This window comes from Rhyacophila brunnea, unplaced genomic scaffold, assembly GCF_057557595.1.
Source record: "Rhyacophila brunnea isolate RB1 unplaced genomic scaffold, BYU_Rbru_1.0 scaffold_9, whole genome shotgun sequence".
NCBI lineage: Eukaryota > Metazoa > Arthropoda > Insecta > Trichoptera > Rhyacophilidae > Rhyacophila > Rhyacophila brunnea.
Genome location: NW_028233361.1, coordinates 44,914,122 through 44,940,712, shown reverse-complemented (window position 1 = coordinate 44,940,712; position 26,591 = coordinate 44,914,122). Strand labels below are relative to the sequence as shown.

The following is a 26,591-nucleotide window of genomic DNA, read 5'->3' as shown; positions in this document are numbered from 1 at the left end:
ACTCATTTAATTTAGCTAATCTTATAAATTACATTAATATGTTATACTTTTATAGGTAGGTACTATATATACATTTTTATGACTAGGTATTTAAAAGGTTTACACTTTAGGTACAGTTTACCTAAAAGTCCTGAAACTAAGATGTAATTGAACTGTCCCTGGCTGTGCAATTAGTTTAACTTTAGCACGTAATATTGTTTATGACATTTTATGTCTTGTTGTGTTGTAAATCACTTATTTATCTCACCAGACGCGCTGTATTCTTATTTCAAATCACTTAAGCACACATTCAATTCAAAGTAATTTTTTTAACAAGAAAAAATTACTGTATAAAAAAAGTCACCAAAGAAAAACCAACACACGCCCCGGGACGAGAGGTTTCTATTTGTAAATAAATCAGGACCTAAGTTACACTTTCAAGAATTTCTAACACTAAGATTCTTTTTTTAAATTATTTATTTATAATTTATTTTGATGTTGAACTTGTAATGGCTGTGAATAATTATAATTGTAGTGTTCGGGTAAAATTACATACGTTTATCGATAATATTAACTACACAGTAGAGAACTTTTAATACTTTCGATACTTGTAAAACCCTAAAATCCCAATTTAGTCCACAAATTGATTTGTATTATTATATGCTATCTGTAATAAAATAGGTACTTATATCTACTTCAATGGCGAAGGGTACCTGTTGAAGGTACGTAGACTATGGTAGATAACTGAACGAAGTCGTAGGATGGCTATATTTAGTATTTACATCACTTTATTTTGACTTTTTTCATCTTTCACCTTTTTATAATATTTAAAGAAAAGTAACACCCAACTGCGTTCGAGTTTGTGTAAGAAAATTATGCTATCAAGGCAGTCGGGCATTTAGACTGTTCGATATCGGCCGTATAAATGTACTAAGTACCTATATTTTTAAAAAATTAGATCGTTGTTCGAACCGGAGGGCCTATTAGGCTCAAATACCTACAAACTCAGGTCACGTTATTGTATAACACTGATTTTGACATTGTGTGTGTCTTTTACAATAGGTACGTGTATAATCGTCCGTTATAATTATAATATAATATTATGTTGTTTGCGGGAAATGTACCAAATTAGTTGAAGCCTTTGTTGGATTCTGATGATGTAATAGCTGCATACGTATTCGTGCCAATAACTACATGTCCTTCTAGTTAAGCAAGCTGGTTACGTAAATATGTAGTAATTCAAATTGGCTTTAAAAATCTTTGAGTGTTCACTGATGACTAACGTAGGTATTTTTACCCGATAAAATGCTATCAAATTGTTTAGTAACACAATTTCGCATGGCGAAATGTAGTTTTACTGGCTTCTGAGTAGGTATGTCACACATGAGATAGCAACCCCCATTTCGCACTCAGCGATACAAAGTCGCGCGAGCATTGCTTGCAGATGTGTACATGGAAAATAGTCATACGACTTTATATCGTGTGATAATATTCGCTCCTTGTGTAAAACGGGTGTAATTAATGTAAATGCATGTCTCGTCCGTGAGTTGTCGGAATTGTCCGTCAACGTTCAAGATGCATTTGTTTTCTTTACTCTTTTTTGCGTGAATACACCAGCAGGATTCACTCTAACGCATGTAAAAAAGTTTTATTTTAAAAGTTTAAGATAATTATTTCCAAAGCTTTTATACTTACTAATTTTTAAATGTTACAATACTAACACAACACTTTTCAACATAAATAAATGTTAACATCTTTTTACGGAAAAAAACTGGGTTCATTCATTAATTTATTTAACTATGATTATTAAAATAATATTGTCAAAATGTTGAAAATAAATCTAATCCATTATGGTTTACTGAAATTTTATTTTACCCGCCTCCTCTTTGGAAATATTATTATTTGTTTAGTCAGACAGGAGTAGGTACATTTTTTTCAACATGCGACTGGCAAACACAGCATGGCCGAGACCAGAATACCGTAGGTACCAAAGCTCCGAGTTCCAAGTTCAAAATTTCAGCTTTAAAAAAACCAGACGTTGCAGAACCTCGCTCGCGAGTGGACGACTGCGCGCTTCTTCTCGTTCGAGATTTAAATCTGACGTTTGTTCGCGCTCGCTTGTTTTATTTGGCGGGATATTTTACTTAGCAAAACAAAGACAATTTCGTTCATTTTATAGCTATTATACACTCAAAATCGTGTTATAATTAACTACTGTTCATTATTATATCGTTTTATTGTGAATATGTTACAAAAATCTAGTGTTTTGTGAAAAACTTACTCAAAATGAAGACTGTTTTTTGTGAAGGCTTGCTGTCACTTTTTGTTATTTTGTTTGGTAAGTTTTAATAATTTATACAAAATATATCCTCTTTGGATATTCACTGTTAGTGAATTATTGTTTATATTTATAATGTGTGATTTAAGTGTGCATAATAATCTAAGTGTGCATAGTTTGATTATCATTATGTTTCCTACTAGCGATCAAATTGAATAGGTATTTGACGCTTCAGTATTATAGATTTTACTGACTTTTTAGTAGAGTTTTGGTGGGTATTATGATATTCTATAGTTTAAAGTCAATGTGAAGATTAGCCTAAATTATTTTGTAAATTTTGATTAAAGTAAGTATGATATATTTGAAAGCTTTTTTAAGAAGCTCTTCGAAAGCTCCGCTTGAGTTTTCTTACCTAGACAATTCGGGGTTCTAGGATCATAAGGGCGAAACTACAAAAACACTACTGAGATAAATGGTAAAATAGTTTTTATTGTTAAAAAAAACAAATTCACACTGTAAAAATACAAAAATAATAAATTAAATCTGTTGTAACATATTCATAAGAGTAATGTAGAGCATCAATATTGTCATTTTAGACATTAGTTAGATTGGAAAAAAATAAAATATAATTAATGGGAGAGATTCGCCCTTTTGTCTCTCAAAATATGTTGAAATAAGGTTAAACATAGGTGAAATGTTTCATCAAGTTCTTTTTATATACATAATTTTTTTCTGCATCTTCTTCATCCGTGTTTTCCTAATTATTTTCAAGATTTGACAACTTGAACAAGAATTGTTAAAATAATGATATTGTTCCTGAATAATGCCCATTTCGCAGTGAGGGAAAGTGCTGCGTTATATTTAGGCTGGAGTCGAAAAGATGAATTATTCTGGTTCCTCTTCGTATGAAATTTATATGAGCATTTGGAATGGCTCGTCAAATCCATATGTTCTCCATCCATATCAATCGTATAACACTTTCTCCATCCGTATCAATCTTTTTATTCTTAATATGCATTTTTGTAATTCAGAAAAATCAAGAAAATCTTGTTGATCCATCTCAGTTAGGTACATTGTATTTTTTGTGTGCCATCTGAACAGCAGAGTACCATGCGGATGGATGGTAGATAATATATCCAAATGCTTTGGTTTTGTTATGTTATTGTATTATTATTATTAACAACAATAATTCTTGGTTGTTATAAGACACAAGTCTTTCGATATTTTAATTACTATTGGGCATTGGCCATCAAACCAAAGAGATTTTCACATACTTACCTCAATATAGGTACCTATATTATTTTATTGTGGAAATTATGGACTCTGGTATCTCTAACGACCCTAACGTAATGAGTAGGTAGGTAGATAATAGTTGTCTGTTTTCCCAATATCTTATTCTTATTAGTCTAATTAATTACTTATAAATATCTATCTATCCGTGGAAGTCTATAATGTGTTTCTCTCGTCTATCGTAGTCAGTCAAATGCGTAACCTAACCTAGTGTAAGGCACTGGCTTCTCATCCAGGTTTGATTCCCGGTAACGTCACATTATATTCAAAACGTTGGTGTTTCTGTGATTATTTACCAGGGAATAATTAATGGGAACTGAAATATCTAACGGGTGTGGAGTAACAGGCAACCGATCTCGAGTGTGGAAGAATATGATAAACACGTCGTGTCAAGAATTCGTCATTATAAGCGTGTCCTTCGTTCTGACAATTGCTTTCGGTTTATGCACTCATTCGATATTGGTGTATTTGAAGGTTGCAACACACACTATTGCACGTCTATAATGTGTGTTTCATTTTCGTAGGACACTCACATTCAAAACCCTGTTTCAAAATGTAGTATGAATTCTATTTATCAATATGTTCTGTGGAAGTGGTAGGACTGGTAGCTACGTAAACTTTTTCCGAAGATTTACATATTATAAGTACATATTATAAGTACCTAGATACATTTTATTCGTTCTGATACAAAACATTGTTCATGTAATTACGTATGTACACAGATGTTCTTGGCCTGGACTAGGCTGATTCAGTTTAAACGCCAAACGCAACATTCAATTAACATTAATTTGGATTTAAAAACAGATTCACCAGGTATAATAAATCTTAAATAATTATTTTACACTGAGGGTTTATGGCTAATAATAAGTAATTTTAATTACCTTTATACAAAAAAAAATCACAACAGTTATTATGACGGCCGGTAATATAACTAGTAACTACACTACTAACAAGCGTCGTTATTTTTTAAAGTTATTGATGTAGACACAACATGGCTATTCAAAACGGGTTTGTTTTCTCAAACGATTACAATAAACAAATACTTTCGACTGATTAAACTTGCTTCGAGGTACCTATTTCATTGGGTGTGAAAACGATTTATTCATTGCTTGTTTGAATTTTAATCGTTGGCGACATTGCTCTATGTTTGAATTATTAACATTGTATATTAATATTACTAATTTGGTATATTCTGTAGTTGTATTTATAAATTATATGTAGGTAGGTATATACTATTATAAATTTATTGGCTCCTGTTTATAAAACATACTTAGGTACTTACAATATCATAATCTAAGATCATATGATTATAAAAGTACCTACCTGCAGTGGCGGTTTTAGAGATTTGGGGCTCGAAGTAGGTAATGACAGAATTTCAAGTCCCCCACGATAAAAAATAAAATATAAACCATAAATTCCAACACCAATGTAAACATTCTTTAATACGTGTAGGTATGTATGTAAATACCTACCAATAAAGTAACGAACATATACCTATTTCATTTCGACAAGTTCGGACTCTGGGAGATTTATTATTATATTATTTATTATTATTATATTATTATATTATAATATTATATTATTATATTATAATAATATGATATTTTTATCCAAGGCGCAATGTTTATTTATGGTTGTATTTTTGTAGTGGTGAGATAAATGTTAATATTATATAACCAGTTTTGCCTCGTGTCATCCTTATCATTTCTATCACAAGGAGAGGAATAACAATTAATCACAATATTATCACATTGTACCTACCGATTTTAATAACCCATTTACTGCCATGCGCGCACACAGAAAAATGGTTTGGAGGGTCCATTTCAAAAAAATATCCGTAATAATTTATTTTTGACTTTTTAAGGCGTTGGGAGGGGGCGCGGTTAACAAAATCTAGGTGGTGACACTGACTTCGGCATTTATCCCGCCTACTACCATTGCACTTTTCCTTGCATATTCCTCGTACCCAGATACTCCCGATTTTTTAGTCTATGGCCTAGCCCGCAGCTATAACTACGGTTGCTTACCTACGAGCTATAGCGACCCGTCGCACTCACAAATGGTTATCGAATGCGCGTGGCGTGAATTTTGTCTTTTAGACATGCCACGTCTGAATATTAAAACAAAAATTGGATGCTTCAAATGGTTACACCCATTCATGAGTTTCACTGACACAGGCCTTCCTTGTCGTAGAATGCCGAGAGGAGAGAGGTAACCCCGTTGACAAGGCTGTTCGACAGCCAAATCATCCGGGTCACGATCCTCAGTCATGAGGCCCTGACGAAGAAGAAGTAGGAATATTCTATTCATCTTAATAGGTGCCTAATTTGTATTGTTTTTCTTCCTGTGGGAGAGGGGGTCCAGACCCCAGACCCAAAAAATCCTTCTCGTGTGCGCGGTTATAGGTACTGCCAGAAGACTACAATATAATCTCAGGTCGATATCGCAACCCTAGAATCATAATTTTTTTACATCGAATTTTTGTATGCTGTATGTCTGATGTACGTTTCTCTACTTTCTCTATAGGTAACAGATTTTACATAAATTTACCGTTTTAAATTTCAGAATATGACAACAATAGGTACTGTAAAGACATTGATGCAGGTTGCAATTTAGGTAGGTAGTCAACTTATCAACCACGAGCATCGTATTAAATATTAAATTGTAAGCGATTATTTAAAGCTTACCTTCTGTTTTCAAGTATTTAATTTAAATAAATAAATATCTATATTGTCTAGGACTAGGTTATAATAAAATATTGATTGTCATCTATCGTCGTTATTTATAAGTAGAGCGTTGAATTTAGTCAAGTTTCGAATCAAAAATAAATGACGGAACATCACAACGTGAGTGCTATTTTTAGAATTATGTCGAACATAATCCAAGCCGAATTTTCTACCGCAATTCAGTTGCCAACTTCATGCATGTCTGCGTTTTTGTTCCCGACTTGGAAGCGTAAACAGGACAAGCTTATGCGCTATGTTGATTTGTTTATTGTCTATGATTATCTTTTAAAGCAAATAATAAATAATAAGGATGATTAAAAAAAATAATAACTATTGTGTTCGATCACATATAATTTATAAATTGTTATTAAAAATAAATATTGTATTAATTCGCGATTATTATTTAGGTTACTTCAGTCATAGACAAACATAACATGCTGTTCACAGTTCATGTCATTTTGACATTTCAAAGCGGTGATTATTTTATAATACAAAATTCAGTTCATTTGTTTTATAATACAATATCAAAATTCATCTCATATTGTACCGAAATCATCCGCCAGTGCTTTAAATATATAAGTATTTATTAAATTGTGTAGTGTCCCTGTAGTGTAGTGTTCATTTAGATTTGAATACAGCAAAAAAACTTATATTAGACATTTTCACAACAATTTATATGATAAATATTTGTTTTTAACTGGCAGTTATACATTAAACAAACTTTTTTGTTGGCGATGCGTATAGTTTGGTAAAGAAAAGTATGCGTGGAATTCTACTGCCATAAGTGATTTAAATAATTTGACAAATTCAGCGGTGAAACCTATGACCAGTGTGTCGTTGTCATTAGTGTGCACCTATTCATCAGTAGTAATATCGTAAGTATTATCTTCTTATTTCCCGTAAGTTACCTGATAAGTATGTCCTTTTTCTCTGATCTCCACAGCTTACCTCTTTCCAAATGTCCCACCCTTCGCCACTGACTATCTTGTTATGAAAATTACGTGTATGAGCAGATCCAAATGATAATATGAAGAATGCAAATTACCTAAGTACCTGTTGTAGAATCATCATATTCATCGCGATTTGGCATTCTTGAGACAGGAAAGCATCGCTCTGCAGGACCAATCAAATTCCACCACAATCTCCGCAAGATACCGCGTTTTTATGACGAGTTGCGACGCGTGTGAGCCAACCCTTACGACCGTCACTATGTAGGTACTTAATTATATTTTTATAAATTTGATATTGAGAAGGTCTGCTGTCATATTATTGAGGTTAGAAAATGTCAGCTTCAATTTTCCGCATTAATTCAGGCGTAAAGGTTAAAAAAAATAACTCCACCGCTAGTTGGCGAGGTATCGTATGTCGCGGCGACGAAAAACTAGATCGTTTGGTTTCAATTTACCACAAAAAGCCAACTGGGAAGGTCCCAAAACAAACAAGAAATGATGTTCAGTTTTTTTTATTATTTCTTATGCCCGATGCGATATCTGGTTCCAATCCATTTTAAAACCTTTTATTCCCTCATCAATCATCGCAGTTAATGTTGCCGCACGTAAAAAAAAGAAATAAAATAATGTGGACGACTACGCACATGTTTAAATTTTAAAGATTGGATGACTGCATCATCATCTGATAGGAGAGATTTTTATCAGGGGAGTATTTTGAAATAAAAAGAATACAATTTAAAAAAATATATATATTTTAATGGTAGCCCCATTGTGGGATGAAACTGCAACACTGCCATTTAAACATAAATAATCCGAGAGAAGTATTGTGGCTATAACTATGGGTATCTAGCGACAGAATACGAAAGATCCATTTGAATAAATTTTACTGATAATTTACATTTTAAAGTGTTTTGATATTGATATCTTAATCTAATCGAAATAAAATGAGTAACATTAGAAAAAAATACGGTACCTACCTACAAGTCAGTTTACAGGAAGCCAGGCGAGAACCACGAAAACCTTACCTAACTTATCCTAACCTAATCTAACAAATATTCCAGTATATCGGCTATTTTCAAAATTTTTTTTCCGCTGGCTTCCTGTTAAGGCTATATCGGTTGAGGCATGGTCTAAAAAGATCGTGGCTAGGCGATGCGCGGATTGCGGGTCACGAGTGCAAATGACGCATGCCGACCGAAATATAATTTGTCATATAAATTCAACATGCGTCCATTTAATGTTCTGTTTCTTGCTCCTGCTTGTTGGGGCGACGAGCCGACCGGCACTTAAGCGTGCAGCCACGGACGCCTTGGTCAGAATCCTTAATTGGGGGTTACTGAACAAGCTGACCTTTGCCCCGAGCAAGACGGAAGCTGTCCTCCTCAGGGGTAGTTCTCGGGTCAACATAACTCGACGGCCACCCACGGTTCGTTTTGGCCAGACCTCAGTGCGTTTCTCCGAAAGGGTTACGTATCTGGGAGTAATTCTTGATGACAAGCTGTCTTTCGTTCACCATGCCAAGACGGCCGTCTCTAAGGCCAATTCGGCCTATCAGAGAATGGCCCGAATGGCAGGCAGCAATTGGGGACTTAAGCCTAGAGCCCTTAAGGTTGCATACGGCTCAATTTTCATGGGAATTGCCGGTTACGCCTCCAGCATTTTGCATTCCCGAGTAAACTCCTTAACTCTCGTGAGACGCGCACTACTAAGCGGGCAGCGACTTGCGCTGATCTCGCTTACTAAAGCCTACCGCACAACTTCTACTGACGCGCTTGCCGTACTCGCGGGGGTGCTACTCCTCGATCTGCACGTCCAAGTCAGAGGATCGATCACCCTCCTCTTGAGGGGGATCAGCACAACACTCGCCGGTGTCCATCTGACACCACCGCAGAGATCCGAGGACGTTCCTTACAGGAAGACTGTAAGTGACATTGTGTACAAGACCGCATTTGCGGCATGGCAGGCGAGGTGGACCGCCTCCCCCAAGGGGCGGCACACTTACCGTTTTTTTCCAGACGTATTCTGCAGGCACCAAACTAGAAGACTCCAACCTTCGCACTGGATTAGCCAGTTCCTCACCGGCCATGGCAACTTCGCCGCCAGACTCCACGAGTTTGGCTTGATAGTAGATGGGCCGGGTTGTACCTGCGGGCATGACCACCAAGATGTTGAACATATCCTCTGGGATTGCCCGCTTATGGAATTCGAACGAGCGGAGCTGTTTGCCAGGGTCCGTCCTCACACGGGCCCAATTGGTCATGGAGATCTGGTAGCAACCGAGGCCAACTTTGCGGCATTTGAGAAATTTGCAGTGTCGTATGGGGAGCGGGATAGTCCCGACTCTTCTGTAGACTCATCCATTTCAATTTGTGACACTCAGTATGGGGGTACACAAAGCGCTTAACGTCAGCGGACAGCAGAGCCAGTCCAAAAAACAAAAAAATTTCTTTCTTAACTTTCTTCTTTAAGCACTACGGTGCATGGTTGCAGCATCAGTCCCGTGCGGCTGTCTCGGGACGAAATGAGCACTTAAAATCACTTCTTTCATACACGTTTAAAGCGTCATAGAAAGCGGCCGTGCATATCCACGGTTGTGCATATATGACGGGTGGTGGTGGGCACTTTAAACTGTTCTATTAGTAACAATAATAATATATTCATTGACATGTTTTCTTTTTAAAGTAAATGGGTAACGTTTTTAGTCATCTTTACACGATTTAAGAATTAGTACCCCCGTCACAAATCACACTAATCACAAAACAAATTGACGTATTTCCACCTCGACGTTCGCTCTCAGACTGCCAGCGAGTCACAAAATTTCGTCGCGCCTATAGTTGAAAATTATTTGCCGTTTCACTGAAGTATCGCCTTAACGTAAACCAACAAGAACCAAAAATAGCAAAGGTATTTATAGCCCAGGGATGGGCACACATGAGGTCAACGAGAGCCACATTTCTGGATTTTCATATATATAAATAAAGAGTCACAATTAGAAAGGAAAACTCGCGAAAATACAAGTATAATGGGGAAAGAAAATAGCTATATTTTTATCAAGATTGATATAGCCGCATTTGCCCATGCCTGCTATTATATAGCCCTATTATTCTGGAATGAACAGCAACACTGCTATACTAAGATATATATTTCGGTAAATATTGTGGCTACTATGGGCATCTGATTACAGAAAAATAATATGATGTATCTATGTACTTATATAATTGAATAAATTTTATTGATAATTAACATTTTAAGTGTTTTAACATTATTTTAAAATATGAAAATGAAAGATATTTTTTAAACTTATAAAATGTGCCTTTTTGAATAATTTCAAAACATGTTATGGATATTTTTATCATTAATAAGTAGGTACCCACATAATTTAGTAAGATTTTTATACCCACTCAAGTGGATACATAAAACATGGATATTTTTATAGAAACTTTAAATGTGTTTATCTTGAAATCCTTTTTATTTATATTCAGCCGAGCGTTCAGTTCGCTCGTAATCTTGTATCTTGGATATATTGTAAATAGTAATAGTATTGATTCCTCATCTACTTATATGTACCTATATCGTTTTATTTTTTATTTTAATTAACAAAATCCGCCCCTGAACACGCTAAATACGCCAGCGATAACTATCATTTTGACATTTTTAAGACCCTAAAATAAATAAATCCATTTATTTTATAAAATTTATGGCTTACCTTTTTCCGGCGACTAGAAACCACACGTAGGTAGTATTACACTGAGTGAGCTTTAGAAGATTTTCACCCCCATGACAAGGGAGCAATAAAGCTCATATTTGCACAAAATCAACAGCTTTACGTCGAGTGTCTAGTTAGGATATGGGCCTGCAACTAATTAGAAGGGAAAATATGACAGGATTCGTAGCGATTTTTCAGTGATAATTTTTTTTGGTTCACGTGCAAAAAAATCGCTAATAATATAATATTAGAAAGTGTTCCATTAGATTTAAGTCTTCCCATATTAAAAAATCTTTCTATATTATATAGATACGTATCCCAATAAAATATTCAAAGGCAAGGCGTCTGTTTTAAATTATTTTTATTCGTTATGTTATGCTTATGAATGTATTAAGTATCTAGTATGATAATGACCAGAACACCGTCGTAAAGTCAAAATATGTATCAATGACGCTTTTAGCATCTGTTTTGGGTACTTGAAATGAAAGCACGTAAATCCAAGGCGATGTGTTTATGTTTAGAGTCGATTAATGAATGCATTTTCATTCATAACAAAATTATTAAAATACCTATCCATTCTGATCTCAAAATAATGTAGCTACCTTTATTGCATTTGTAGCAAAGCAAAATTCTGTGAAATTATGATTTATATTAAACCTACACCACACTAGGATACGTCGGGCTAAATGATTTCCTTATATGGCGCACATTTATAGTTTATTATTCAAGATATGCGTGATAAACTAAAGGCTTTCGGGAATTGGGTGTCTTGGAGAATCCTTAGATCATGTAAAAACAAAGAATACTTTCATAATATTATGCACTGGAGCAGTTTATCATAAGGGAAATATAGAAGACGAAAAAATCCAGGATGAAGGCATATTTTTCGCACTACGCCACGAATAAAACTGTGATTAGAACAATTCTAGGCAACCTTTATTCAGCTAGAATTTGTTTCCCAAAGTGTGGTACGCGTACCCCCTGGGGTACGGAAAGAGTTTGGTGGCGGTACGCGCTGCACCAGGCTTTGGCTGCGCATTAATACGACATGAATACTACATCCATGCTAGAAGTTTATCTCATGCGGAAAAAGAGCAATTGTTGGAATTAGCTTCAGACGGATTCTTGAAAAATAAATATAACGAGTATACTTTAACATCATTCTGGTTGCAGATGCAACATGTGTATCCAGTTTTAACAGAGAAAGTCCTGAAATACATATTGCCTATTCCAACTTAATATCTATGTGAAGTTGCTTTTTCAGCATTTATAGACATGCAGTCAAAAAAAGTAACAGGATTTTGGGTGTGAAAACGCATCCCAGATTAAAATTAACAACCAGGGAACAAAACTATGATGATCTGTCTCAACATAAACAATTTCACCCATCTCATTGATAGAAGGGGTACACAGATGTCGATAGTTTGGGAAACACTGAGATAGATAAATATATATTATAAACCAGTGCTTATTTAGCTGCAAGTCGAATTACAAATCCAGAGCCATAGATTGATTGAAAACGTGATAACTTTTACCATGCCATTGGCACGGTCCTATAAGCCGGCTCGTACATCACAACTCGCCTTGTGTGCCTAACGGCCATAAATCAAAACTTCCGAGACTGCCGGCGAATGTTGCATGATCACAACCTCGCACATCTGCCTAGCGCTGCTAGCTCTAGCTCTGCCACGACTCTGACTCGGCGACAGTCTGGAGAGAAATGGCCGATTGTGCAGCTGTGTGCATGCGCGGAGTCGATATTGGCCGGACATCGACATGCAGGCTTTGGCCAATGCAACTCGATGCGTGTCGCAGCGTCGCAGAGTCGCAGTTGCATCGGCCAATCTGCGAAGCTCCATTTGATAACGTTTGTTTCTTGGTTTACGATGACGTCACATCGACGAATTCGTCGTAAGACGCATTCGGCGAGTTCTGATGTGTGAGCCCACTTACAGTAATCTTCGTCTCATTTTGAAAATATAAAATATGTAGCACAATATGTTCAACTTTGTTGATTCTTGGAATTGGCGCAAATTCTCTACATATATCCATCTGTTTATTAAATAAATTTTAGTAAAATTATAAACAATAATTATTAGACGCATTATGAATAATTTATATATCAAATAGTATCCTAACGATGTTTCAATATGAGAACATATCATTATTAATATCTTTGTAATCCATACTATCAGTACAACGTCATAGTTTAACTAGGTACTGTATGTAGTCTGCCAAAAGTTCTTGACGCCTTACGAAAAGGTGCACACTCACTGGATTATGACAAATTCACATGTTTTATGGCACTGTCATATTTTAATATTAACGTACGTCTCTCTTCCTTCCATTACGACATATAAAATATTGCTAGCTGTCATATAAATAATTGCATGTGTACACTATGTAAGTATTTTTCTAATTAAACAGTAACATTTTCACAAATAACCGTGGACATAATAATTTATCACAAAAGCAGCTGTTACATGTAACTATAAAGTGTAGATAGATACCTACTATAAGCCGAATAATAATATATTTTGTATACTTTACTAATGAGTTAAATGATAGGTCGGTAGGTAGGTTATTCCGTAATTATTTCGAAATGTGCCACCCTAGTTTCTATATTAGGTATCTATGTAACTTTAAACACCCCTTTTACTTGTCTATTTTATTACTTAGGTATTTTACAACGTTTTTATTAGCTCGTATTCTTGTTTGTCCGGTGGTTGTTTGTCCAGTACAAATCTTGCAATCGATTTTTAAATAACTTCCCGACTAGCTGGACATTTGAAACTTTTAAAATATAATATCAGAACACGATGCCAATGCATTCTTTTAATACTTTTAGCCATCTTTAAGCAGAATTGAATTTATTTTCAGTTAATTCTGTTTTGTATGGAAAGTTATTTCAGAAAAATCCGTAAAAAGTAAAAGACTATTATTGGTTGCTAAGTGGGTCCTAGCAACTAAATTATTAATATATACGTGCGTTACTATGGAAATCAAAATGAAATGTCAAAATGACATTTCAGTATTCTATATTTGTTTGTTTGTTTGTTTTTTATTTACTTCATGTCAACTACAAGTTTGAGCATATTGAGCATAATAATTCAACAGAAAATTTAAAAACGTTGTAAATATATAAAAAGTTCTTTTTATCTTGTAATTATTTTTTATTCGGTTTGAATGATTTTCTTTAAAATTTGTGATTCGGTTAAATGGTTTCGCTCAATCTACCTTCGTATAATTAACCGGAATGTTAGTTAAAACTATTTTAAAATAATATCCAAGTGGATAGATAGATATATACAATGTGTATAAATACAGGAGCTTTATAGCTTCATTCTAGGTAGGTATTATGTAGTTATTAGTACGTCGTATCTATCTTTACCTACCTATATATATTTTGAAAGTCGTCGCACGGTTTTTTTCTCTCTAGGCCCCTAGGTGTGTAAGTACAAAGCTACCACCAATCCATCAATATAAAAGATAAACATCTCTTGCAGACCTTGCAGATATTCTACCCTTGATTAAATTTCGCAAAACTTCGCTACAGCCTGTCAAAAACGCGTCAAAAATATAACGAATCTAAATTCCCCTATTCACTAAATCTATTATCTGGTTAACCTGCTTTTCATAAAGTTGACAATGAGATCGCAAATCTTTTGTTAGATTAAAATTTAAAATTGGAAATTTAACCAAATCTTCAAAATAATATCAGAAAGGCATTCATTATTTGATCTTCTAATCTTTTTTGTCATATTTTTGAACTAGGAAATATGATTTATCGTCAATGGAATCACATATCAGTATTATTATAGATTGTCTACCTACATATTATTATTTTGTATTATATGCGATGTAAAAATTTAACGTAGGTACCATACATAATTTGCAGCTGGCTGTAGTCTTATTAAATATATTGTAAGTATATACAAAAATTCGTGCTCAAATTTTTATAAATAAGGGCTTGTTTACACGGGCTTAGTAATAATAAATTATTAGTACCTACTCGCTGATTGCGCTAGCCACTTAAGCCTCAATTACATTGAGCTTCTTTACGAGCTGTTTGTTGGCGAATTGATAATCTGCCTGTAAAGTCGCCCAGTGTAATCATCGAACATGTTAGCTTGTTCGATGATTACACTGGGCGACTTTACAGGCAGATTATAAATTCGCCAACACACAGCTCGTAAAGAAGCTCAATGTAATTGAGGTTTAAGCTACGTCATACGCTCGGTTCCTACTTATAATTGAATAAAAAATAGTTAATTAAAAATTATTAGCAAGTTGAAGTTAGTTACAACAAAAAATCTTGGAGTGATCCGTGACATCAGTTAGTAATTAATAAAGTAATACCTACTGTACGAAAACATTTTCTTGGCTACGTGCTAAAACTGTGAACTAACGTGCTCCGCCCATTTTTAACCGCAATTCCATTATAAGCTCCTCCCATTTAGTAAACAACAGCGCCTGGAAACGTAGCCAAGAAGATGTTTTCGTACAGTACTTTGATTTAGAATACAAAAGGCGATCGCCAATAGTATCTAACTCAATTTGGAAAGCGCTTCAGAGAGTATTAAGAGCCATTAAATAAAATTTGTCGCAATTAAGTATGGCGCCTATAGCATAGCTGTCTATGTGCATGGGCGTGAATCCCGAGAGATGCACGTTCGATTCCTTCTGGGCGTCTTACTTTATTCAGAAAAGATTTTTTTCTGTTGGTTATTATTTATATTTCCTCAGAAGTGTTTTCAAAATTATGATTATTCATAATTAATTCAAAACATATTTACGTTTTATCTCACTATTGTGTTTGGCACACATCCGGATCCATTTGGATGTTCTAGAAGTTACTATATCTATAAAAATAAGTTTTAGTTTCTTATCTATTGATTTGGGATGCATACAATGGATCCACCGAATCGTTGCAACGCTTTAACCCTTTAACCTTAGCCAATGCTGTAATTTTTTTTTGGTTGGATGTCTGCCTATCTTTGAACTATAAGTAGGTATATTTCTTAATAAAACGTGTTTTTTATTTACCACATTTAAAAAGTAATTTTTATGTGGTTTATATAATAATAATATATTGTATTTAAATACACGCCTCATAATCGCGTCGTTACGTAGAAAAGGCAATATACAACCTCCTCTAATATAAAAATAAATATCGTCCATTAAAATGAATAATATTATGTTTACTGTAGTTATATTTCTTAATATTTATATTTCAGTAACTCCGGATGCTGCATCGGGCTTTCGGCTGAATACGGTGGCTGGCGGTGGAGCCTGCGAGCAGGCTACGCGCAAGGCGATCGCCCTCGAGAGAGCCTCCGTCATTCTCCTCTCGCCTGAACGCCTCCATGGGAAATGGGTGTCTGAAGGGTGAGTTTTTTGTGATGATTGATATGATGTCATAATATTATATAAGTACCTACCCCCCTGCATATAGATTCGTATTTGTTAGAAAATATCGACATCGATAGTACTTATTTCAGCAGGTAACTTAATTGGTTAATTAAAAAACTTTTAATCAAGTAAAATAAAAAATAATAATATAATAATATCTATGTAATAGGTATGTACCTCATCCATACCATTTGACAAACGGGTGTCCACGGTTTTGTCCGTTTATACTGTATTTAGACATTGCTGACAGTTATTTACTACCTAAATTTATCCAAATCATTAGGCGTAAAACCCACTTAACGCAGCGAGTGGGGCTCTCGCGCAAAATTTCACAAGTGGCGCGTAAATCATCGAAAATACAACGTAATCAAATACGCCAGCGCACGCTGGATTTGACGACGCATTGTGACCGCCTGCCCCATGATTCATCGTTTTTTGGCTTCTCAGCGATACGAATTAACGAAAATACAACGTAGTCCATTCATTGAACACGGCAAGCAAAATCACGCTCCTGGAAGCGTCGTCGATAGACGGGCAAGAAGGCATTATTTAATAACAGTGAAGTCATTGTTAGTTATTACGTGTCCGATATTTCGCTGGTAGAATGATGTCATCGTGAATATTAATTACAAGCCCCGAGAAATTTAATAATATTTTTATTGCTTTGTTATGAGAGACGCTGATAATAATAATTATTTTGTGCTTCTTGAGCCCCTTATTACATAGGTGATGGGTAATGCGCGGGTGGGAGGGGGCCTACTTCGTAGAGAGCGTACCGAGCGCCGCTTTGGTGGGCTTTATGCCTTAGGTTGTTAAAAACTGTAAAAACGTGTCTAATTTTAATATATTTTTGAAAGTAACAATGACGTCCCGTTAAGGTAGACAGGTTATGCGTTGCCTATATGCGGTAAATTATACGATCATTTCGACTTTTGAAAGTAGAGTAGGTACCTACCGAAATCTTAGTTTCAAAATTTTATAAGGGGGCCTCCACGCTTGTCAGAACCTTCACCTAGACATTTACGTACATATTATGATCACCGCCGTTTGAGAGAAGGTTTTGTAGAAGTTCTCAAATCACCAATAGGTAGATTATGTATTTATGATATCTCATTTCTTTCAAGATTTTTGTTGCATTTGTCTGTTCAAGACAGTGGCTCACAACTCATTTGACATAAGGGCCGCAGTAACTGCAAGTGTTGAAAAATAATGATATACTAATTATGTAATATAATGTTTATTGTACTACACTAGACATAGGTACATTTTAATTATTTTTAATTTAACATGTACATATCCGCCGCGGGTTGTGAATCACTGGCTTAAGACGTTTAAGTAGTTTAAGATTTAAAGTACTTAGATGTGTAAAAATGAAACGGGATTGTATTCCAAGTCTGTCTAAGGGTGGCATTTTTCCTAGATACGTCTCTAGTAAGCAGTATTATAAAACTATAGAAAAAAAGCAATGTCCTTACCGTAACTCAAGTTTTATAAAAATGTGAGTTAAGGGCTATCAATTTTATGAAAACAATGTATTGATAAGTCGTGAAGTATTTATAAATGGTGCAGTCTTCAGTCCGTTTTGAGATCAGTCGCATCTTCTCGCTAGGGCATCGATTTTATTCTAGACAGGTCTTTCGAGGTGGACTTGCATGCGATTGTTTTTTGCTCGCGGTCGTCTTGACGGCATTCCAAAAACGCATGCGGTCATACGACTTCGCGCCGTATGCATTACATCGCGAATTATCCATTCCTCTCGGCACTCTGATGCGGACTTACGCAATATCGGCTGCCGAGTATGGACAGGTGCACTACCTAAGGTCCAAAATTGAAGTGTTTTTTTGCTCATTTAAAAGTGTAATGAATTAATCACAAAATGCGAATTATTTAATTATCCAGATTCGAACCCTTGCCAATATGAAAACCCATTATCTCCAAATTAGTCAGTAGATTGGTTGTGCAATAATTTTATTCATTCCCCGTGGACCTACACTTCTTATTATGTATTAAATTTAAGTACCTACCTATGTTGTTTGTCAAATTCACTTTGAACCCAAGATGCCACAATAAACGAAATTGTCAAAGGGTTTGCCCATTCTCCATTTATTTGCTGACGAATAGGTATTGGTCATTGATCATCAATGGTATTGGTAGATGGTGATGTCGCGGCACTAAATTGCGAGTTACAAAAATGCTAGTATTAGATACTATGATAGTTATTACTCTAATTCAATGCGGTAACTTCACAGAACAGATTAATAAATATATTTCCGATAGGCTATATCCCAATACACTACAATTTGACGCAGGGTTTTGAATGTGTGAGTGTGCTACGAAAAAGAACCTCGCATTATAGACGTGCAATAGTGTGTATAGCAACCTTCAAATACACCAATATTGAGTGAGCGCCATTGCATAAACCGAGAGTAGTTGTCAGCAGGTATTCGAAGTATGGCGTTTATCCCGTATTCTTCCACACTCGAGATCGGTTGCCTACTTCTCAACACGCGTTAGGTATTTCAGTTCCCATTATTTATGAGTTCCCTGGGTATTGCCATTATATTAAGTCTTTCTGTGCTAAAGACGCGCTAGGCGTGTAATCATTGGTTGGCCATTAGATATAATTAGCATGATATTTAAATGTGGTAATTGGTTAGTAATTATCTGGTCAGCAGTGAATGTGTTACGATCGAAATTTACATTTTCGTAACGCGGCCTGAATACATTGGGCTTTAGGTAGATACATACGACCAGCGTTATTCGATGGGGGGAGTACGTAATAGCTTCCCACTACGGGATAGGTTCACAAGAAACTATTTAAAAACGTAATTTTACTAAGGTAATTAATATACCAAGTTGTAGTGAATACACTATTGTCATCATATCATATCGGTTCTAGACAAAGAACACAAAACATATAGGGAGTGCGTTGCCTTCTAAGTGTGGTTGTAATAAGGTACGATTGTAGAGTGAGGATAAATATGGGATGAACTTAAATACGTTTTAAAGAATATGTTATAGGTACATCTACATATCATACATCCAAAACCGTCTTAAAGACCTTCTTCTATTGTGAGTAGCTTTAATCTTTATTAATCTCTTCTGTGATTCCAGATCATATTTTTTTTGGTTGAATTCCATAGATATATATTTTAATCGAAGTGCGGGATTGAAATCTCTGGTCGTTATTGCAATACCTAATAGCCAAGGGGTAGGTATATAATAAATGTAAATGAGAAAGCTCTTAGGTTTTTACTAAACTACAAACCATAATAATATAAAAAATAGATGCTTGATACGAAGGATGCTTCAATAGTTTTATTATTACAAGACGTAAGATATTTATAAACTTTTTTTAAACACAATAAATTGTCATTAGTGTAACTGAGCTTTTATTTGATTCTGCTACCTCTTAAATTGTCCTTCACTTAGTGGTGAAATAATAATATGACATATCCGTTGAAATTCGGTAGGCATTTCCTGCCACAGAGGACGAAAAGTTTAACACTTAGTTAAAAACTCGTTTATTTCAAATATGGCTTCAAAATATTTAATGAGTTTACTAAAGCGCCGGATATAATTACGACTTTTTACGTATACCCCCTGAACTAAATAATATGAATATTGTATATCAGATCAGGGGAATTCCGCTTGACGGGTTGTGTACGGATTTTTTGTCACCCTACAGATAAGAGATCGTTATAATTTTGATAAGTATGTAACTATGTTATAACACACCGCCCTTTTGGACTCCGAAGGGATAAGGCGTAAGAGAGAGATGCCTATTCAATAAATCTGAGTTTCGTATATTGACATTTCCGACTCATTATTATCTTATATTCTTATGTGACTCCCAGACATTGAATAATTTAAATAAGATCTTGTATGCTAATAGCAAAACCTCCATCAATAATTTAAATTTATAAAACAAAATGAGGATATTTTATACGCAAAGCTGCGTATTTATTCAAGTCAGTATACGCACTTGATTGACGTTATAAATTGCCTCGGAAAACAAACGTTGAATTTTAATTTTATTTGTACACAGAGCTTATATGAAAAGTACCTACATTATGTATATATTATATTATTTGGCTGACTCACTTGCATCCTTCCATAAAAGTGCATGTTTTATAAAAATGTGTGCTTATTTTATTTATAAATATATGAAAATCCCTATAGGGAGGGACCTACAATGCATACTTAATAAAGAGATAACACTTGGAATCATTGTCGCGAATTTTGGAATTAAATATTTAAAAGCAGAATGTATTCTAATATACCTACAAAGAAACATTGATATCAGTTTAGTTGTTTAGTACATAGGTACATAATATATGAAAATTAAGTTGAAATCATGTTAGGAAAGATTAATTAACAGAAATGTTAAACATCACAATGATCATATTGCCAGTATCACTGTCAAAAAATGTAAGTTTTTTAATACATTTCTAGATTTGCCTTAAATTTCAGTCAATTTCATTAAATTTATATATTTCCAGATTAAATTTTGATAATTAAATTTGTTACGGACGGATGGTTAACCCATGCGGTATTAGGCATTAGGCATTATTGAAAATATTACTTGCTCAATCAGTCAATTCTATAAATTGTTATATTTTCAGATATTATCTACTAATTGGATAAATAAAACATGTCGAGAACGAATGGTAATAAATACAAATGCAAAACGTCTCCACTATTTATTGAAATATTTGCCAAGCTGTCTTGATATTATAATAAATAACAGATTTCATTAGTGTTACAAACGCTAAACAAGTTTATTATTAAATTTAGATTATTTAAATCAGGGGTAGTCAATCTTTTTATACCTACCGCCCACTTTCGTATCTATGTTAGTAGTAAAATTTTCTAACCGCCCACCGGTTCCACAGTAATGGTGATTTATAAAGCAGAGTTACAGTAAGTTAAAGCATATGATAATAATTACTTACCAAGTACTTTATGTCAGGCTTTCGCTAAGTTTAGCAGAATAAATCTTTATAAAACAACTTACTGTAGATAAATCTATCTTTTTATTTATACTTTGCATACATAGAAGCATGAAGTTTGGTGAATTTACATTTAATTAATTAAATATTTGGATATAAGACAGGCATTTTTTTTATTTTGCCATAGGTTTTCAAACCACACACCATGAAAGCTGGAACGCCCACTAGTGGGCGGTAGGGACCAGTTTGACTACCCCTGAAAATGGACACTCACAAATCAGTCGAACTTGGTTACTACGAGGAAGATGGGACCGACTGAATTTGCTCGTTATAAGCGTTACTCATTATATCAGAGAATAGGTATTACATAACACATAGAGTCGCAATTCAAACAAAAATACATAATTAGAATTTTCCCCGAAACAAGCATGACATTCATAAACTACAAAAGAAGTTGTTCATTGTTATGAACGCTGGTAGGTACCTACCTACCGACTTCACAAACCTTGGATTTTTTTACATGGAATTTCAACCATATGCGTGGATACTTTTTCAATATTGTCGGCGAAACAACCAACTAGGTAGGTACTTAGACACTCAACTAGTAAGTGTCAAACGTAATCCGACCCCGGCGGCATCCTGTCCAGTCGGATTTTTTTTGCTTAGGGTCGAAATATTTTTAAACAATCGACACATTAACAGTTTTAAGAAAAAATTTGACGATGTTTTAGCTCGCTATATCCGATAAGGAGCTCGTTATAAAAGTCAATAAATGTATGGAGAAAATCATAAACTAAAATGTGAACGAATGTTTCCTCGATACATCTGAGATTTCGCTATATCCGTGATCGTAATAACCGAACTCGACTGTCATAAAGCCTATTTCGAAGAGCTACATTAATCATATTATTTAAAAAAAAAAAAAGCTATATTGAAAGTACATAAAAAACAATACAATATCCTTATTAATATTGAAGTTACAATAATTGAAAATATGTAAGTATAGTAAAAGTTTTAAGGCTCGAAAAGTTAAAATTTAAAAGTGTGCAGCCGAACAAAAATCTCTACGCACTGTCGACGATCAGTCATCGCTCGACAGAAACCGGCCCTTCGAGTATTCGACAAGAGAAATAAGGCAGTACCCGATGAATAATTCATATATTATTCCCTTTAACCAACATAATAATAATTTATAAATAAAGGAATATAAACATACTAAAACAAAAAGTTGTAGCAAGAATCTTACGTGCATCTGTATTGGATGCATTTTACAATGGACAGAGGCCCGAAAATTGGCGTTATTTTTTTATTTGCTTTTAGTTCAAACCGTTATCTTTTCTTTATTTTGTGTTCAATTTCAATCTATTCCTATGATGAGCATATTCAGTCAAGTATGTATTTATAGTAGATACCTATTAACCTAACTGTAATAGCATTCTGTATACTGTATAGGGATGCTTATTAGCCACAGTCAACTTGATTTCGGGTTTATGCTAGTTTATTCTATTACGTTATTTTTTTAGTTCAAACTGCCAACTTACTAATAGTACCTATATAGGTACAACTGAAGAACAAAAGTGCCTTCGTATTAGGACAAATTCGTTCAAAAGGGTAAAATATAATATTTTTTACTCCAAACCAATCCTAATCCACTTAGTCACACTCGGTCATAATCGAGCGTAAGTATCACGAGTCCCTACTTTTGGATGTGAGGCATCAGCAGTTTTTTACACCTGGAATGTCTCAGGAGCAAATACCCAAGGCTGAGGTCGACACGCTCTCAAGTGAGCTTTGACTGAGTTTACTGATTGACATAATTTAATAAAATGTGCCATGTGAGAGAAAAGCACGGATAATTAACATTAAATTAATTAATTTAATGGTATCTATGTAATACAAAAAACAAACCTAAAACAATACCGACATACAAAGACCATGTGAAGAGATTCATGCCCGCAATAAGACGCTGCATTTTTCAGATCAGGTCGGACGGTATGATGGGCCCAACAGCTGATTGGACTGACTTAAACATCTCTTCTCTCTCGGAGCACATTCTCGGACATTCCCAGAGGTCATGGCTTGCATCCTGTTTTTGTTCAGTAAAATACTTCAGATAAACAAAATTCAAATTGTAGTCCCATAGAACAGATAATAAATAGAATACAAGTAGGCAATATTCAATACGCCGCATGGTGAAGCAGGCTTTTGAATGTGTGAGTGTCCTACGAAAATGAAGCACGCATTATGCACGTGTAATAGTGTGTGTAATACACCAACATTAAATGAGCGTAAATGCATAAACCGAGAGCAGTTTTTAGTATTCAACGTAAAACGTATTCTTAACACGTGTGAAAGTTTAACCCGGATTCTTCCTTACTCGAGTCGGTTACCTGCTATCGCCTTACCCGTTGTGTATTTCAGTTCCCATTATTTCTGAGTTCCCTGTGTAGTCCTGTAAATATTGCTGTTCTAGGGGATTCAGTTATCTACCACAACCTACTTTCGACCAGCACCATTCGCCACTGCTGACCAGTTTTCTGTTTTACCCGAAATCGCGGGGTATCGCCAGTTTAAATTAGTGAGATGATTCAATTGTTCAAGACACCTGAAGCAGAAGGTTAATGTATGTTTATAGCGATTACCTCGTTAGTAAGGCTACAGCCTACAGAATCATTTTCTCATTGTTTATTCTACTCACCTAAGTGCTTTACTGTTATATGGAGGTTCGATTTTATGAGCGTTGGTTTTTATTCTTATTCTTTTACGAGGGGCTAGTTTGAAGTTTGATAGGTCTTTTTTTATCTCCACTCACAATCATTCGAAATTTGTTCTGCCAGCCGATTTTACATCTCAATATCTCTGGCCTTTGGGCCCTTTTACAATACGGGTGGGTACTTACACAGGTACCTACCCTCCAGGTTTTTTTTTAACTTAAACCTAAAGAAACAATGGTGATAATATTATAATAATTGTAATGGATAAGTAAACCGTAGGTCAAAGACAAAAAAACACAAAAACAAAATTAATCATCTCTTGTAGGTATAATAGATTATTTTTTTAATATTATCCTTTATGTACAGAATACAGGCATGCTATGCAGATACAGCATTCACAGACCACTCACCATACGCCACTGGTACTAATCATTTTAACATGACGTCTTCATGATTCTCTAGATACTCAATAACTGGTTCACGGCCGCGGATCTAAATGCATATTGATAAACAAGCACTTTTGAGAATTTTATCCAACCGTCTTGGACTGGCCCTTGGTAATCTCTGCCTATGACAATTTTGTAAACTTAATTAAATATTTGAATGGAAATAAAATTGCCGAAATCATAAACGCGTGGTATTTTTTCCATTTAATATGTTTAAAATAATATTTAAACGTTAAATTTCATATGATATTTAGTATGGTAATAATAGAAAAAGTTTGGACTGATAAGTACACAACCATTCTTAGTAGTTTGTTTTCTTTCAATAAAATTTATATTATAGGTAGGATAATATTGGAATCCAGCTTCAATATTTGTTTTTGCAAAGAGCCAAGACATGGTAAAATATCCGTCCATTTTGGCCTCTTATTTCCATTATTGTTTCGAATCAGTATTTAAATACGATCCACGTATTGTTAAATTGAAATCAAGCCGGCGACCGAGCGCCATTATTGTACCAACAACATTATAAATAAATCCTTACGGTCATCTTGAAATGTCAAGAGCTTGAACAATGGCACGCCATATTATTACAGGGTCCAATGGGAAAGCTGATCGCATTTGCATCCGCGGGAGAAAATCGAAATTCAAATGAGCATGGAACAAAAGCGGTCGTTTTTGTTTGTTTTTCTGTGTTGCCAATTTAATAATGCGTATTCCTTATATTCGGTGGCGTGCCTGACTCAAAGGGAACTGAATTCAAAGCGTCGATCGATCAATGTCAATCGAACATGGGGCTCTTAGTTTCGATTGAAAATGTTGCCGTTTGGCGTTTGGACATCCGTGAAAATGCTGAAATAGTTCGCTGGATATTATCTGCTTGAAATAACTGCTGTATGCACCTAGCCACTTATTTTAACTACGATCGATTCGATGTTATAGGTATTATAACGTTATTTGTAACAATGTTAGATTACGTGGTTCAGTTGACTGCATCGTGTAATCAAGCGATTATTTAATATCGTGATAGGTATTATGGTCGTTATTTTAAAAAAATCTCACAAATCCTACACACTATTTAGCCGGCTCTCACATCAAAACTAGTCCGCCTGCAACGTGTCGAATACGTCCATCTGACGTCATCGTTATTCACAAAACGCACGTTGCCAAATGGAGCTCTGCAGATTGGTCGAATGCGACTATTTAGTTTGAAAAAAACATCTGCTGTTACAATCGACAAGCTGAATGCTTACCACCTACGAATTGGTCATTCCTATACCGGCTCGCCGATCGCCGCATCCAAATATCTACGTTTCGAAAGTGTAGTGCGACTGACGCTAGGTAGATCTGTGCGGTCTTCATATGCAACACCTCGATCGCCGTTCTCGGAAGGCTTAATTTATGGCTGTGTGGCAGACGAGGGGAGTTAAGATGTGAGAACGGTTATTTTTACCAGGATTTGTTCAACTTTAGATACTTATCAATAAGCTAAGTTTGGGAAAAATACGCATATTTTTAAGGTTTTGGATCATTCTGACGAAGCAACATCCACATCTATAGATACTCATAATATAAATCTACTTATATTTTTTAGATTACGAAATTGAATAAAACAACCCCTTAATTTAAAATATTGATTAAATTATTATATATACCGACGTCCCTATACTATATTTTTAATAACCAGACATATAGGTAGATAGGTACATAGTCAAATTAAATTTACACTTTACACGGTTTACAGCCATAATATGAATAAATAAAATATAATATTTTTATTAAAAGTGATATTTTATTGTGTGTGTGTGTATAGTGCCAAAAATACAAGACGAGTATTATTTGTTATATTATTCCATATTCAAATAATATCTATGTAAAAACTCACCAGTCAGCCTCAGTGACTTTTGTTTTTTTAATATCTGAAATAAATATTTTTTTATAAGTAGGTATTATTGTTTTGTGGTGCTGTTAAATTTGAATTCGATAAATTTAATACGAAATTGCCGCGCTGTAGAACGTGTTGGCCAGTTTCCACAATTTATTATTGATTTTAAAAACGACATTCTCTATAGGCCATATTCCATTGGCAGACGCACAGACCCAACCCGATCCAACGATCGACGCCAACCGTTGTCGCTAGC

General features: G+C 34.8%; 1 protein-coding gene across 1 annotated transcript in view; it reads left to right on the top strand.

Moving 5' to 3' along the window:
* Positions 1 to 2,012: 2,012 nt before the first annotated feature.
* The window catches only part of LOC147063711 (protein APCDD1-like), a 74,714-nt gene continuing 50,135 nt past the window's right edge, over positions 2,013 to 26,591 (top strand). Inside the window, exons 1-2 of the mRNA XM_085959869.1 lie at positions 2,013 to 2,317; positions 16,167 to 16,317. Of these exons, the coding sequence (XP_085815995.1) occupies positions 2,266 to 2,317; positions 16,167 to 16,317 (203 nt within the window). The 5' untranslated portion in view covers positions 2,013 to 2,265. The remainder of the gene's footprint in view (positions 2,318 to 16,166; positions 16,318 to 26,591) is intronic.